Raw genomic sequence first — 14,977 nt, 5'->3', positions numbered from 1 at the left:
TGTCTCCCTCTGCTTCATGAAGTGAAAGCACCACACCTGCCCAGGTGTGTTTGTTTGTGGAAACTTTCATTCATTGTCTGAATCCTTGTTTACAGCGCGCGCGTGCTGGCTTGTATCATATTATTCATCTATGAGCTGCTTTTGTCTCGAGCCTTCAGAGGACACACACACACACACACACACACACACACACACACACACACACACACACACACACGTCTGGGTACAAACATGGTGACAATAGCAGGCTTGGTGTGTGTGTTGGTGCGTTGGGGGGGTTGAAGCGTGCCTCGTGCCGCGGGTGGGGTCTGGATTGAGGGGGGGCGGATTTAAAGTCAGGGCCAGCGGAGGCACGCGCTGCCCTCATTAACATGACAATAAAGGGCGAGGTGGGTCGCGAGCGCCAAAATAAAAAGCAACAGTTCGTCAAAGAGCCCCCTCCTCTCCCTACACTCACCTGTCCTCACCTGTTACCTGTCCTTACCCTCTGTAAATGCACGAGAATGAAGCGCGTTTCTGATGAATCGCAGGTGAGCTGTGACGTCACGACCCCCTCCTCCTCAGTGACTTTATCTCCACGGTCGCAGCGACCTGAGTGTTTGATTATCATCTCCTCCAGTGAAATGAGCCTCATGTTAATGACACAGGAGAGCAGCCACACAGCCTGAAGGGGGATATTATCATACAGCTGGGACCTTAACACACACACTCACACACACATGCACATGCGCACACACATTCTTAAAAATGTATCTGAAGTCTCCAGATTGAGTCCTTCCCCCTAATTTCATCCCTCCAGGCTCCAGCTCCATGTTTGGTGTGTTGGACTCTGTCTCAGCTTGATGATGGTAATCTGCTCTTTGTTACATTATTGATGTGTGTAAGCATTAGTGTGTGTGTTTTAAAGTAGATGAATGCTTAAACAACTTCACAGAATCCCGATTGGAATCTACTACCTGGATGTAAACAGTCACAGATGACCGATAAAATGTGGAGGTATGCTGATTGAGCATGGTGGGACAGATCCCAAATGTACTTATTTATTTTTTTATTATTATGGTCTGTTTTCAGATCAAACTGTAAGTGCCATCCCACAGCAGTAGGGGTCTCTGGTCTCTGGTAGCGTGCTAAAAAGTTTGGGAACCTCAGGTCCACACGAGGAGCTAACGCTACAGACTATCACGATTTACCTGCAGGGCAAAAAAAAGTCACTTTGTGATCCTTTAAATCTGCTTATAGAGTAAACAAGCTCCTTTCTTTCTCATAAAACAGTTTATTTTTGGCAAAGCATGAATAAAAACAGAGGCACATGTTTATTTACCGTAATGTATCTAAATGAGCGCAATGTTTACATCACAAACTTTACATTTGCAAACACAAACATGAAGTCAGAAAGCTCTAAAGTTATTTCTATCATCATGTGACACAAAGAGCTGACATCTTTTTTTTTCTTTATGCAACAGTAGAGTTTAGTGTTTGATACGCTTTTCCAGTGTTTACGGTAAAAGAAGTAGCTGCAGAAACTTTGATTCTGACTCCTTTCTGGGTGTTTTCTTGCTTTAAGTGGAGTCAGTTTGAACTGACGCCATGTCTAAAGGTCTGAGTGGTCTTCGTGGAGTCCAAAAGAGAGGGTTTTGATGTTTCAAACTTCTGCAGCAGCTTTTCTTAAACTTAGCTTCAAGTGTTCCCCTTCTGTCAGACTCTTAGAATCAAATCTGAGTCTGCACAGACAAAAACAAGACCTGACATATTTCACTCTGGTTTTTCTGGTCTTATTCTCTTCATCACACACACCTACCGTGCCCTCCTGCAGCCCTCTCACAGTTTATGAGTGTGTGTTGGTGTGTGAAGGCTCCCGTGCTGGCCGGGGGGAGGCAGTAAAAGGAGCGTTTGGTCGCTCAGGCTGCTGCTGCTGTCGCCTGACAGTTTGTTCTATTGCCCTGCTCTAATTGCCCCCTCGGTGGTGAAAGCGAATCAAAGCAAGAGCGCCCCCATTCCTCCCCCTCTCCCACCTCCTCCCCCCTTCACTGAAGACTCCTCGGCGCTCCACACTGCAAGAAATATCCCCCTTAGACAATTTAGACGACCCAGTCCTGCTGATTTTACGCGTCATGCGTAAATTTACGCATCGCAGGAAATCCTCTCTGAAGTTGTGTGTGTTTAATTTGTTTCTTGTCTGCACAGGTTGTTGTTGCTCTTGAAAAACCAACAGAAACAGAAAGTGCCTGCAGGCCAGAAACGATAAACAATGAATCTGAGCTCCTGTGTGTGTGCCAGCTCTGACGGGAACCTGCAGAACATGACGGAGGCAGATCTGAGCTGAGACTTCTTCCTCCAGTCCGACCGGGAGTTTTCCCTCTGAGGGGTTTTTGAGAAGAGGTTTCGCTTTGGGTTCAGTCTCCTGCAGCAGAGAAGGAGGTGGAGGAGGACTCGTTTTGCAGGTAGACATTTTTTGCAGCGCCCCCCTCCTCACACTCCTCCCCCGCCCCCTCTGCTCCTCCACCTCCTTATATAAAGCCTCCGCGACCGCAGCTGCCACAGTCCAGAGTTCAGCAGCCGAGCGGATTGTACCCTTTAGTTTCTTTTTTTACTGACCACACACTGCTCACACACACATACACACACTCACACACATACACGCACACACACTGACTGCAGCTCTGACTTTGATTCATTCCATTCCGGGGACTCTCTGATTTTTTTATCCCCTCACCTCCGCGTTTCTTTGGGATCTGTTTGGATTTTTACGCGCTTATCTTCCTCCTTTGGACCTGCGGTGCCTGCTCTCCTGGACGCTCGTGCCCTGAGTCATGGCGCGGTTATTACTATCGTGTCTCCTGCTTTTTGTATCGGCGCAGACGGTGAGTACCTCTCGTTGCACGGACAATGATTATTTCTGGTTATTTTCCTGTTTTGCTTTGGGGGAAATTGGAGACGTGCGCTTTTACGCACGGCGTGTGGTGCTTTCTGACACCGTAACTCTAATTCTACTGTAAACCAAAGTGCTTTGATTTTATTTTCACACACTTTAGGATGTATGACTGTTACATGCTGCTGTAGGGAGAATTATAAGCCAAGATTTCATCAGTTTTAGCAGAAATACGCGAGAAGTTGTGCGTAATTCTGTTGCGTCTGTGCGTAATGCGTGTATCTGCGCATTTTTGCTGAAATTTATCTCCAAAAACGTATTATTCTATAACACAACTGTTATTTAATGTGTGTTTTTTCTTTCTCCCCCTCTCAGGCCCTCTCCTCCGGGGTCTTCGAGCTGAAGATCGACTCCTTCACCAGCACCCGCGACTTCTGCCGCTACCCGTCCCGGGACTGTCAGATATTTTTCCGCGTGTGTCTCAAGCACTCGCAGGACGTCATCAGCCCGGAGCCGCCGTGCACGTACGGCGACGCGCTCACGGAGATCTTCGGCGCCGACCCCAACTCCATCTCCGAGAGCGCGCCCATCAGGGTGCCTTTCCACTTCAAGTGGCCGGTAGGTGACAAAAATCTCACCCCGCGGCCTCAGAGAACGGAGTCGTCTCACCTGCAGGTCTTTGAATATGATAATGAGGATTGTGTGCATGAAACTGATCCTCTGAAAACTGAAAGTCACGGCATGTGAAGTATTTCTCCTCGTGGGAGGACAGGACTGACTCACCTGCAGGATTTCAGCGCGTGCGTGAGGATGTGTCACCTGTACTAACCCAGGATCCTCTCCTCGTCTCTCTTTCAGGGCACTTTCTCTCTGATCATCGAGGCCTGGAACGCGGAGTCTTCCGGACTCGGGTCTACAGGTAAACACAGCAGCTGCAGTGACGCATCCTCGCCGCCAGACGGCGACAGAGGCGTGATGGAGCTCGTGTTTAAACTGGATTTTGAGCCCTTTACATCAGGAGCTGAAGTTGATTTGTGCAGATTCTGCGTTTAAAGAACTTCACAGATGTTTCTTATTTGGATCCATTTCTTCAGATTTCTTTGCTAAACCGACACAGCTTGATGTGCATGATCTGATTTCTCTCTCAAACTGTGCGCAACATAACAAAACAATCAGGCATGTGGTTCTCCTTTGTGTAATATCTGCTTCAGGAGGAGAGCACCCTTAGATCCACATTTCTGGAGGTCTTTATGAGTCCCACATGTTGTTGGTTTGCGTCCAGTCCACTTCTCCTCCATGAAACTTCCTGGAAATTATCCAGAGAAACTTTCAGACGCTGCTGTAGCTGCAGCTTCTTGTCCGTGCAGTAAATTTAGTCACACTCTGCTTTTTGGATGAAGTCAGAGGGATGTTGAACGTCAGCGTAGGAATCCAAGAGTGGTTGTGATGCAGTCTGAGGATGTAAACAAACCATAAACCTTTACCCCTCCTCCTCCTCTTTCAGGAAACCAGAACAACCTCATCAGCCGGCAGGCCACCAACAGCAAGCTCCTCGTGGGGCAGGAGTCGTCCCAGAACGTCAAGTTTGAGAACCAGAGCGAGCTGCGATACTCCTACCACGTGGTCTGCAACGAGTTTTACCACGGCGAGTCGTGCTCCGCCTACTGCCGGCCTCGCAACGACACCTTCGGGCACTACACCTGCGACGAGGACGGGAAGCGGCGCTGCCAGGAGGGCTGGAGGGGCGAGTGGTGCTCGGACCGTGAGTGTTGATGTTTGACTTTTGCAGAATGGTCCTTTAAAGGCTCACCTTTCAGTCTGACCCTGCTTTAAAACGCTCCATCATACCCCTCTTTAAGTTTTTCTGGAGTTAGTTGTGATATTTGTGCTCCTCAGTGTTTGGAATCTGTTTCTGACTGTAGTTTGACCCCTGGCTGTTGCCCTCCTCCTCCTCCTCTTCCTCTAACGTCTCTTCAGATTTGCAGGAGGAGGAGGAGGAGGAGGAGGAGGAGGAGGAGGAGGAGGAGGAGGAGGAGGCGGCTGTGTGGGGTTTAGAGGCGAGCAAAGAGGGAGGGGGGAGGTTGGCGCTTAATTTTTGTCCAGCGGTCTTGAAATTGTGAAGTCAAGCAGTTGTCAACGCCGTCCCAGCTCTGGTGGCTGAGGAGGACAAAAAAGATCCTCCCTGGCTTCCAGTGTGTGTGTGTGTGTGTGTGTTTGCTCTGAGGTCTGCTCCTTTTGTTTTGAGCTCAACAATGGGCCCCTGGAGTCGGCCCCCGGAGTCGGCCCCGGCCCGCCCGCTTTAACAGGGACACGCGCTGCGGCTTAATGTGCGCTGCCTTGCGTGAAAAGAGACGGCATGTGTTGCTTTTGTTGTGCGGGCCAGCTGCTTCGTCGAGTACTTAACAAGCACTTGTAGTGTGTGTGTGTGTGTGTGTGTGTGTGTGTGTGTGTGTGTGTGAGGCCCTGACAGGGGAGCTGGGTTGTTTTCTGATATGACTGAAGAACCTGAGACCCACAGTGGCACTAACCTTCTCTCTCCCTCCTCCCATCAGCCATCTGTACGGCGGGCTGCAGCGAGGAGCGCGGCTTCTGCGAGTCTCCCGGGGAGTGTGTGTGTCGGCAGGGCTGGCAGGGCGAGCGCTGCGACGAGTGCGCCCGACACCCCGGCTGCCTCCACGGGACCTGCCAGCAGCCCTGGCAGTGCAACTGCAAGGAGGGCTGGGGGGGCCTGTACTGCGACCAAGGTGGGTTCACGCTCAGGAAACAGCAGCTCAGCGCGGCGCGAACTGATCCACTCTGAGCGCGCTCGCAGTTCATGTCACAACGCGACGCCCCAAAACCGACAGATTTCACCAAACAGTCAAACTCGAGCTGGTTCGGCTTCTTTCATCAACAAACTCAACATCCAACCATGAAGAACGAACAAAAACTGATCCAAACAAAGATTTTATGTTGTCAGATTTTCGTTTTACACTTTGAGAAGTATTCTGTTTTCTTTCTTTTTCTTTCCCGCCGATTATAACGCAGCATCGACGCCCCGCCCCCACAGTTTTCAGAGCTTCCCGATTCGCGCCACGCCACCTTAACGTCCAATCAGCCGCTATTTACAAGAATCACAGGTCGACGTTTGCGTAAAACCTGCAGAAGACAAGTCGTCAGTCTACGAGGTAATTATCCCAACGACCTTCAGATCTAGAGGTCGCTTAGAAGAGCTGAGGTGCTTCAAATCTTGGAATTAAGGAGCTGAAATATCGATGATGACGTGGACCAATCACAGCACAGCAATTACTGCGAGTCACGAAATCAAAGAGGAAAGAAAAAGAAAGTGAAACTAAAAGAAGAGTTTGTAAAGATGAAGCAAAGGGAATCACACCGGATAGAAAAATGATTAACTTCTTTTTATTCTTAGAACTCAAGTTACCATAACTCTGCTAAAAGATTAAAAGTTCGTTGCTGCTAATCAAGAAGACACAAACTGACTTCTGAGCTTCATAAAAACACACTTCGAAAAACAATAAGAATGTGTTTGTTTTTGTAGATTCACACCTAAAAATAAGGTCCGTGGTGTTCCTCAGGGCTCTTTCCTCGGTCCTCTCAAGTTCTTTATTTAGTCTCTACCTGCGTGTGAAGTCATTTTTCACCTTTCTTGCAATTTTTGCAGGAAAACAGAGTCTGAGTGAGGCTCTAGAGGGATTTTATCTTAGAGCTAACAGTGTGACAGAGCGAGGGGTGTTTTGCGATCGGAGAATTACGCTCAGAGTTTCCCTTTTCGTTATTTTACTGAAGCGAATCAGAGACTCAGTGTCTGATCCCGTCTTTCTAAAGTCAGATTTAGTTAAAGTTCAACCTCAACGATATTTCCTGACAACCTGAGATCAGTGAGGTTCAACAAACTCTGGCGTCTCCAGTTATTCGTTCCGGTTGTTGAGTCTTTTCTCCAGCAGCAAGAATCCATGAAATCTTTTAGAAGCCTCACTTTAAGCGATCGAATGATCTGTAAAGGTCAAACAATCAGCTGTGAGCTGAGGAAGCTGATGTTACGATGACGTTTGAGGCATCAGACAGAGGACATAGCATAAGGGGGATAACGTAGCATGCAAGCTAATTCAGCATTTCTTTTGGAAACTTGCTTCAAACCTTAAGATCCAGATCTCTTCATTGCTCTGACCCTCCTCTTCCTCTTCCTCTCACCCCAGACCTGAACTACTGCACCAACCACAAGCCGTGTCAGAACGACGCCTCCTGCACCAACACCGGGCAGGGCAGCTACACCTGCACCTGCAGACCCGGGTTCTCCGGCAAAAACTGCGAGATCGAGACCAAGGAGTGTGACAGCAACCCCTGCAGGAACGGCGGCAGCTGCAAAGTAAGTAGAGCCGACGTCCCCGCTCCTGCGAAGACGTAAAGTGTTCGGGCACTGACCTAACCTCCTCCTCCTCCTCGTGTCTCCTCCTCCAGGATTTAGAGAACGATTACTCCTGCGAATGTCCTCAAGGTTTCCACGGGAAGAACTGCGAGGTCAGCGGCATGAAGTGTGTGGATCAGCCGTGTTTTAACGGAGGGACCTGCATCGAGAACGCCGCCGGCGGGTACAGCTGCCGCTGCCCCAGCAGCTACACGGGCTCCAACTGCGAGAAGAGGATCGACAGGTGCAGCAGCAACCCCTGCGCTAACGGTACGAAACGCTGGTTTTACTCTCCCGTAGGATGACCTCAGGTGACCTCAGGTGGCGGCTCAGAGACCGGCCTGTGCATGTGCTGAGCTAATCTGATGGTGCAAACAAAGAGCGGGAATATGGAGCATGCATGTGAGGAATGTGATTTCTAAACTCCTGGATGTTTCCTCCAGACCCGTCCTGTCAGCACTCGCTCGCTGCGTTACGTTTTTCTGATGGCGATGAGGAAACAGCCGCGTGTGAAGCTCAGAGAGGCGGCTGTTACAGCTCAGTGAGAGTCGGAGACTCGCAGGCGGCCGACGTCCGGCCTCTTCCCGTTATCAGTTTGTTTTTCTCAGTCAAGCAGCTCCAGACACTGACGCTCCTGAAAGAGCGGAGGCTTGCTCAGACACATGCACGGAGGAACTTTAGGGGGAGATGAGACGGAGAGATTTGTCTCTTTGGATTCGTGGCTTGTCTGAGCTTCTGAAGTTTTGTAAACCAAACCAAAACCTGAGATCTTGAGGTCAATCTCCAGTATTTAATGCATTCTTTAAGTCCCTGAATTCTGCATTTCCGGATCGTCCTTAAAGTCCAAAAAAAATGATTTTCAGGATCTTGATTTGTAGATTTGTGCTGCACAGCTGCAGAAGTGTGGTCGTAAGGCAACAGAGCGTTTATTCTGTCGAACACAGGATCAATCTGTGGAATGTGTGTGTGACTCTGACGTCCAGGGATTCCTGGTTAATGCAACAGCTTTTGCACTTTTGCTGGATTTCCAGTTCATTGAGCTTCTGTATCTTTGAAAATGTTGTTTTTGAGCCTCGAGTGTGTTAACGCTCATTCCTCAGCGCTGGTGTTAACTCTTTTGATCCGTGCTTTGATAGATTTCGTGATGCGGCTGCACCTTCATGCTTCACTCAAAGTGAAACAAGCTCAATCACCTCCGAATGAATTCTTATTTAAGAGTCGAATGCTTAATCACAACAAACAGGGGAAGAGTCGTGCTGATTGGACGTTCAGTCGTTCTCGGCAGTTTCATCAAAGCTTTCTTCTCAGCGTGAACTCAGAAACACTCGGCAGTCGTCCAGCTTCCTGCGGGAGCCGCTGCTCGCTGAGTGACAGACGCATACAGGCGTTGAAAGCCTGCATGGCGTCTCTTGATGTGAATCTGCTGGTTGAGCTACTCTCACTGACTGGAACCAGCGGCTGCAGGTTCATCAGAGATAGTCACATGTTTGGCGAGCATGGCGCGGGTTGTTAAAAGCACCCTGATGTGAATCGAACCGACTCGTCCTCAAACTCTGATGTTTTTCAAGTCAGAAATCAGTTTTTTTGTCTTCACTCAGCTGGGGTTGTTTGGGAAACACTGATGTAGAGCTGCATGTCGTCTGCATAGAGGTTGAATTTGTCGCTTTAGCTACGTCTCAGATTAAAAGAGAAGTGGCTCGAGGTATGAGCCCTGTGGAACACCGTATCTCATACTGAGAGCACAGTTACACACGTGAGTTAACTTTATGATAAATTCATGTTGGTTAAGTTGAAAAAAAGTTTCTCCAAAGACCTGAAAGGATCCAATAATCGTTCTTTTGGAGAGTTTTCGTTTCAGATTTTACCTCAAAGCTTTCATTTTCAATAACGAAGAGCAGGAAGGCGCCTGAAGCAGAGCACATCTTTTCTTTAGCCGTGGTTATAACGGGGTTAGAGTCGGAGTATAGATACGTAGAACGCCCCAGCTCAGGCTGAGTCCGACATCCAGAGGCTTAAACCTTCAGCTCGTTAAAAGACGAAGTTATGAACTAACAGGATCTGAAAAACTGACGATTATTTGGTATAAAAGTCTCCAAAAACAGACATTTATCCCAGATTAAACTTCCAGAGAAAATGACTTGAAAAAGTCAGATTTGCTGATGTTGGATTTTCATGTTTTTGGTCAGAAGACGTTTGATTAAAGTTGAAACTTCCTCCGGTAAACGTGCAGAGATGTTGACAGGATGTTTGGGTTTCCAGCCTGGCTTTATGAAGTGTGTGTGTGTGTGTGTGTTATGTGTGTCAAAGGGCAGATAGTCTCTGTGATTGTCACGTAGGAGCCTCCGACTACGTCTTATCACTCCAGTCTGGGCATTTTTCTCTCATTGTTGTAAACAAGTTTGTTTTCCGTCGAGTTTCTGCCTCTGCTCTTGAATGTTTGGCTCCAGTTTTTCTCCAGCCGTCGGAGCTTGTTCTTCGTTAGTGTTTGTGCAGGTTTAAGTAATTTACGGCTAATTGCGCTGTGATTGCAGGAGTCTAAAAGTTCGTCTCTTTAAATCTCTCGGCGCGGAGTGGAAACTTGCTTCCCTTGATCAGTCACAGACGGCGCTCTCTGAGTCCATGTGTGCAGAACGTGTGAATGTCTTCTGATGTGATTACTGCTGAAAACTGCGAGAGAGACGTGGGTTTTAAATCATCTGCTGCCTCGTTTGGTTTGTGGGGTCTGCAGATCGTCAGGTGGACGCTCAGATCTGAAGTTTCCGCAGTTTTGGAGGAAGGTTTTTGCAGCCTCTGGTTAAAGGATGACATGATGAGTTTCAGCGAGGACAGGTTGTCAGATACCGAGGCTCCAAAATAAACGCTATCTCCCACTTTCACACAAACCATCCTCTCTCAGGTCCTCATTAGCCTCCTTATCCCTAATCTGCAGCCATTCCTGCCTCTCGGTGAGCCCGGCGGACCCTCACAGCGGCCGTCTGGGTGGTTCCTGCACGGCTCCTCTTGCAGTGTTGCGACACAGCAGCTGCACAGCACGTCCAAATATGGAGCTGAGTCCGGAGCCTGCTCCTCCTGGTCGGGTTAAAACTCCTCCAGAAGTCTCCTCTCCTTTGGTGCTCCGTCAGAGAATCTGTTGCCCGTTAGATTTTTCATTTCAAAGGTTTTAAAAATAAGTTGCAATGAATAACGTTGACAAAGTAATGACGGTCGTAAAGTCAGCGAATGTTTTGTTTTGTTCTCTTCATTTTCTGGTCTGGATTCCTCTAATGAAGCGCACATTTCTCCTCGGCTGGGGTAAAATCTGCCACAGAGCTTCGTTTAGCGCTTCGATTCTGGATTTTCAGACTGAAACACAGATTTTGATGCTGTTAAAAACACAACACAGAACTTTAAACACAAATGTTGGATGTTTTTGTGGCTCACACTGACTGTTTAGCTTCAACACACTGGATATAAGACTCAGGCGTCCCCCAGGGCTCTAATCTGGGTCCACTACTGTTTTAGCATTAACGCTAACACCCTTTAAACCTGTTTTTCTTTTTAATCTGAGAATGTTTTCTGTAACGTACGAAACGTGTGACTCATCTCTCTGCTTTCTTTCACACCACCCCGTCATCAGGGCTGTTAGCGCCCGGCCTCAGCCTGTGAGACGGCGCTCAGGGCAGCAGATGAGACGCTGATATCAGGTGTTAAACTTCTGTCTCTTCTCCCTGCAGGCGCTCAGTGTTTGGACCTCGGCTCGCTCCTCATGTGCCGCTGTCGCCCGGGCTTCACCGGCGCTCGCTGCGAGACGAACATCGACGACTGCGCCGCCAACCCCTGCCACAACGCCGGCACCTGCATCGACGGCGTCAACGACTTCACCTGCTCCTGCACGCTGGGCTTCACCGGTAAGGACTGCTCCGTTCGCACCAGCCCCTGCAACCAGTTCCCCTGTGAGAACGGAGGGACCTGCTACACCCACTTCACCGGCCCCGTGTGCCAGTGTCCGCCGAGCTTCATGGGCGCTCGCTGCGAGTACCCTGTGAGGACCGCCACCACGAAACCGCCGGTGAACCCCGACTCCTCTCCGGCACTGATTGCCGCCATCGCCTTCGGGCTGGTGACGCTGTGTCTTCTGACGTGCGCTGCTGTCCACATCCTGCGTCAGCTCCGGCGAGGCCGGGTGCTCGCCATGTCCACGTCAGTGAAAAACGACCTGGAGACGGTGAACAACCGCAACGCGGTGATCGGCGGGGGCGGTCCTAACAATGGGGGCTTGCCTGGAGCGACGCTGGGCCGAGAGAAGGAGGCCTTCCTCATCCCGGGGGGACATCTGAAGGTGTCCAATAAGGACGCAGCTCTGGTGGAGAAGGGTGATGACAACATGGCCATGTTTAAGAACAAGATGGCCGACTGTAACCTGGCGAAAGAGGAGCAGCGATCGTCCAAGAACAAGTTTGACCAGTAAGTCCCTGATGATGGTCTGGATTCTGTGTCTGTCGTCTGGTCTTTGGCGCCCTCTAACGCTCTGTGTGTCTCTTTCTGTCCGGCAGTAAAAAGTGCGACGCGTCCATCATCACGCCGCCTCTCGGCTTCTCAAAGGACAGTTTGTACCACCCGGTCTTCATCATCCCGGAGCAGGTGGAGCAGTGTGTGTTCGCTACTGAGGTGAGGACACGTCCCACGTCTCTCTGGTCTTAAATCGTCTAAATCTCGACGAGATGTTTGCCGCTCTTTGAGGTGAAAATCCCACGGTGATCTTTCATGAGATCCTGGGAAAGATTCCGACTCTGGTAAAAATTATGTTCCTCAGATATCTGCAGACTTTTGATCACGTACGCTCCGCGAGATTTACTGATTGTAGTTTTGGAGTGGCGTTGTAAATAAGGCGATGAAGGACATCTGGAGGAGATGTTTGGTCCACGGGGACGCGTTCCTCGCTGGGTTTTTGTACTTACAACAGATTTTTTGGGAAGTTTGATTCATGAATGCAGCAGGAAAACAAGCAAGAGGCAGTCAGACAATACAGCCTGAACCGTGGAGGGTGCAGAGATTCTCTATGTTATGATATTAGCCAAAAACATCTTTCCCCATGAGTTTGTAAGTCAGTAACCGCCTTGGTTGAATCGAGGCAACGTTTCTCGAGAGTGCAGCTGGAGTTCAACCATCAGAAAACCTTTAAAGTGTGGCTGGTTTTCTTGGGACTACATTAATTGATGGTTCCTCCACACTTGACTCGAGATACAATGTGGAGCTCTCAGGTCCAGATCTACCTCCGTACGGTTTTATCAAAACAGCGCTTTTGCAAGGAATACCAACTGGGGAGGATTTTATGTCCATCGAACAAACTTGTCGAGAACTCTCTCAAAGCTTTTCCCTTCAAATATCTCTCAGATCTTGTAAAGCAATCAACAAATTTCTGTGGTTGCGCTTCCTGTGATTAGAGAAGGGCCGAAACACGAATGAAATTCTTGATAAAATGCTGATCTCAAATGATTTAAAATATCTAACAAAGAGATAAAAAAAACATGCTTATCGCAACTTTGCGTTTACGGAAAGTGGAATGAGGCCTTTGTTTCCTTGTAGGCTCAAGGATATAAATCAAAAAACAAACTCATTGAAACTGAATCTAAATGAACTAAAGAATAAAGCAGCTGAACTGCTGTGTTTTTAATTTTTCTTATTTCTTTTTTATAAATCATCACGAGTGTAAGACAGTACAGACTAAGCTTAGTAAAAAACAGTGACCGAAACGTAGTCGTCAACTTTCAGATATGATAAAAATCCACATTTCACTGATGGATCAGTTTAATTAAATGGCACAAATATGTGAGTCCTTTCTAAACTGTTTCATAGTTTGAAAATAAAGTTAGTAATAAAAATACACCGTGAAGAAAGTACAAGTTAAAGCATGTCCATACGATCTACTAAATTCAGTCGATTATTTCTGGTTAAAAAAACACTAAAAAAGCTGAAGTTTGGCTCTTATTATTCAAAATTCTGACTGATTATCTGCTCTTTATCAGAAATAAAGTGATATTTAATAAAACATTTCCTTGTTTTCCAAAAGGAAACCATAAACTTAAAAGTTGTCAAAAAATATCCGCCCATACGCCGACGATTGACCGCTCTATCTCCCTCCTGTTTCCAGGTATAGCCTCCAGTTTCCAGACCGCCAGCTGAGGATCTGTTCTGCTGAAGGCCTGAAACCAGGTCCGTCCAGGACCCCAGAGGATCTAATCGACACACATTGTCTTATTTAATATTTATAACTGCTGCTCAGTGGAGAGAAATGGAAAAGAAAGGACTTTTTTTTACCCTCGTCCGCTCTGATACGGACCATGTTTGGATGATTTAAAGAAAGCAGGAGGAGGAGAGACTGAATGTCCAGCATCATTTGCACTATTTATCTTTTTTTTTATACTTTAAATCTTAATATAATTTTTCCTTTCTGTGTATTTGGATTTTCTTTGAACAAACGGACGTAAAGAATCCGAAACTGTCCACCAATCAGAAACACCGGTGCCTTTAGCAATGCTCCCCAATCATGACGGCAACCAATCAACTCGTAGGAGGACGATGTTTTGTTCTACGTCTGAGGAGGACGGAGACGGAGTGGCCTGTAGGAGGAACATCAGCAGCTTTACAATCACATCCAGTCCTTAAAGAAACTCGGAAGTGCCTCTTTATCCAACGGGACGTCAATCAAGGACTGGGACGGATTTTTGCTTGTGGGTCCAGTGAGGACACGGCAATCTCTTCTGATGGTTTTCACATCCTGACCAATCAACCGTGGATCAGATAACCTGCCTTTGACGTTTTAAAGACTCTACAGCCTGGTTGAATCTGAAGCCGAGCTGCTTCCTGTTTCCGTCTCATGTTTCTTCTTCTTATCTTTTCAAATCGTGCTGCCTTTATGAACCGTCACAGCTCGTCAACACCCGCTGCTGTCCTGCAACATTCCCAAACCTCTCCCCATTCACCGTCTCAGCAGCGGGTGGCGATAATCCTCCCCATCAGTGAAGACCCCTGATCCTTTTTATCTCATTTGATACCAAAAATATGTGCTGTCCCTGTGTAGTCGTGTCTTTATGCTCTCTCTGTTAATTTAAGAAAACGATGCAATGTGTAAATATCCTCCAGATAGTTTTCCTATTTAATATTTGCCTTTGTATATAATTTTGTATTTATGAAAGAGAATTGTATATATGTCTATGTTAATGTGCCTAATGTCTCAGTCAGAATCAAGAAATATATTTTTTCATAAATAAATTAGAAAAATAACGTCACTGTCACCGTGTCGGTTCATGTTTGTTCTTTATGGAGACTCTTAAAACGCTCTTAAAGGGGACATTTCATTAGTAAAAAAAAAAAAAAAAAACTCAAAAAGCACATAATCCTAGGTATCTGGAGTATGGAACCCCAAAAGGTTCATAACTGAATAGATGAAAAGAACATTTTAAAATAAATATAATTTTCGTATATGACAGAAAAATTTTTAATATGGCCATTAAATTGTGAAATAAGGCATTATTATTATGAAATATATTTTATTATTTTTTAATATTGAATTATTATAATTAAATATGTCATAATGATTATTTTAACAGTCTATCCTTTTTTTAAATAATTACTTTTTATTTTTTATTTAATTTCCAGAATATTATTTATGTATTTATTTATTTATCTTTTACAGTCAATTTTATTTTATTGTATTTTTTTCT

General features: G+C 47.0%; 1 protein-coding gene across 1 annotated transcript; it reads left to right on the top strand.

Moving 5' to 3' along the window:
* The first annotated feature begins 2,556 nt into the window (after positions 1-2,556).
* Positions 2,557-14,474, top strand: dlc (deltaC). Its single transcript, XM_074679750.1, has 10 exons — positions 2,557-2,861; positions 3,245-3,487; positions 3,728-3,788; positions 4,374-4,631; positions 5,422-5,613; positions 7,066-7,235; positions 7,328-7,544; positions 10,988-11,717; positions 11,807-11,921; positions 13,405-14,474. Exons 1-10 carry the CDS (start codon positions 2,811-2,813, stop codon positions 13,408-13,410), a joined length of 2,043 nt encoding a protein of 680 aa, XP_074535851.1. The 5' UTR covers positions 2,557-2,810; the 3' UTR covers positions 13,411-14,474.
* Positions 14,475-14,977: the final 503 nt, after the last annotated feature.

The sequence above is a fragment of the Halichoeres trimaculatus genome, unplaced genomic scaffold (genome assembly GCF_033239565.1).
Source record: "Halichoeres trimaculatus isolate MK-OKI-2021-1 unplaced genomic scaffold, fHalTri1.1 fHalTri1_scaffold_9, whole genome shotgun sequence".
In the NCBI taxonomy this organism is placed as follows: domain Eukaryota; kingdom Metazoa; phylum Chordata; class Actinopteri; order Labriformes; family Labridae; genus Halichoeres; species Halichoeres trimaculatus.
This window is presented reverse-complemented; position numbering and strand designations above follow the sequence as displayed.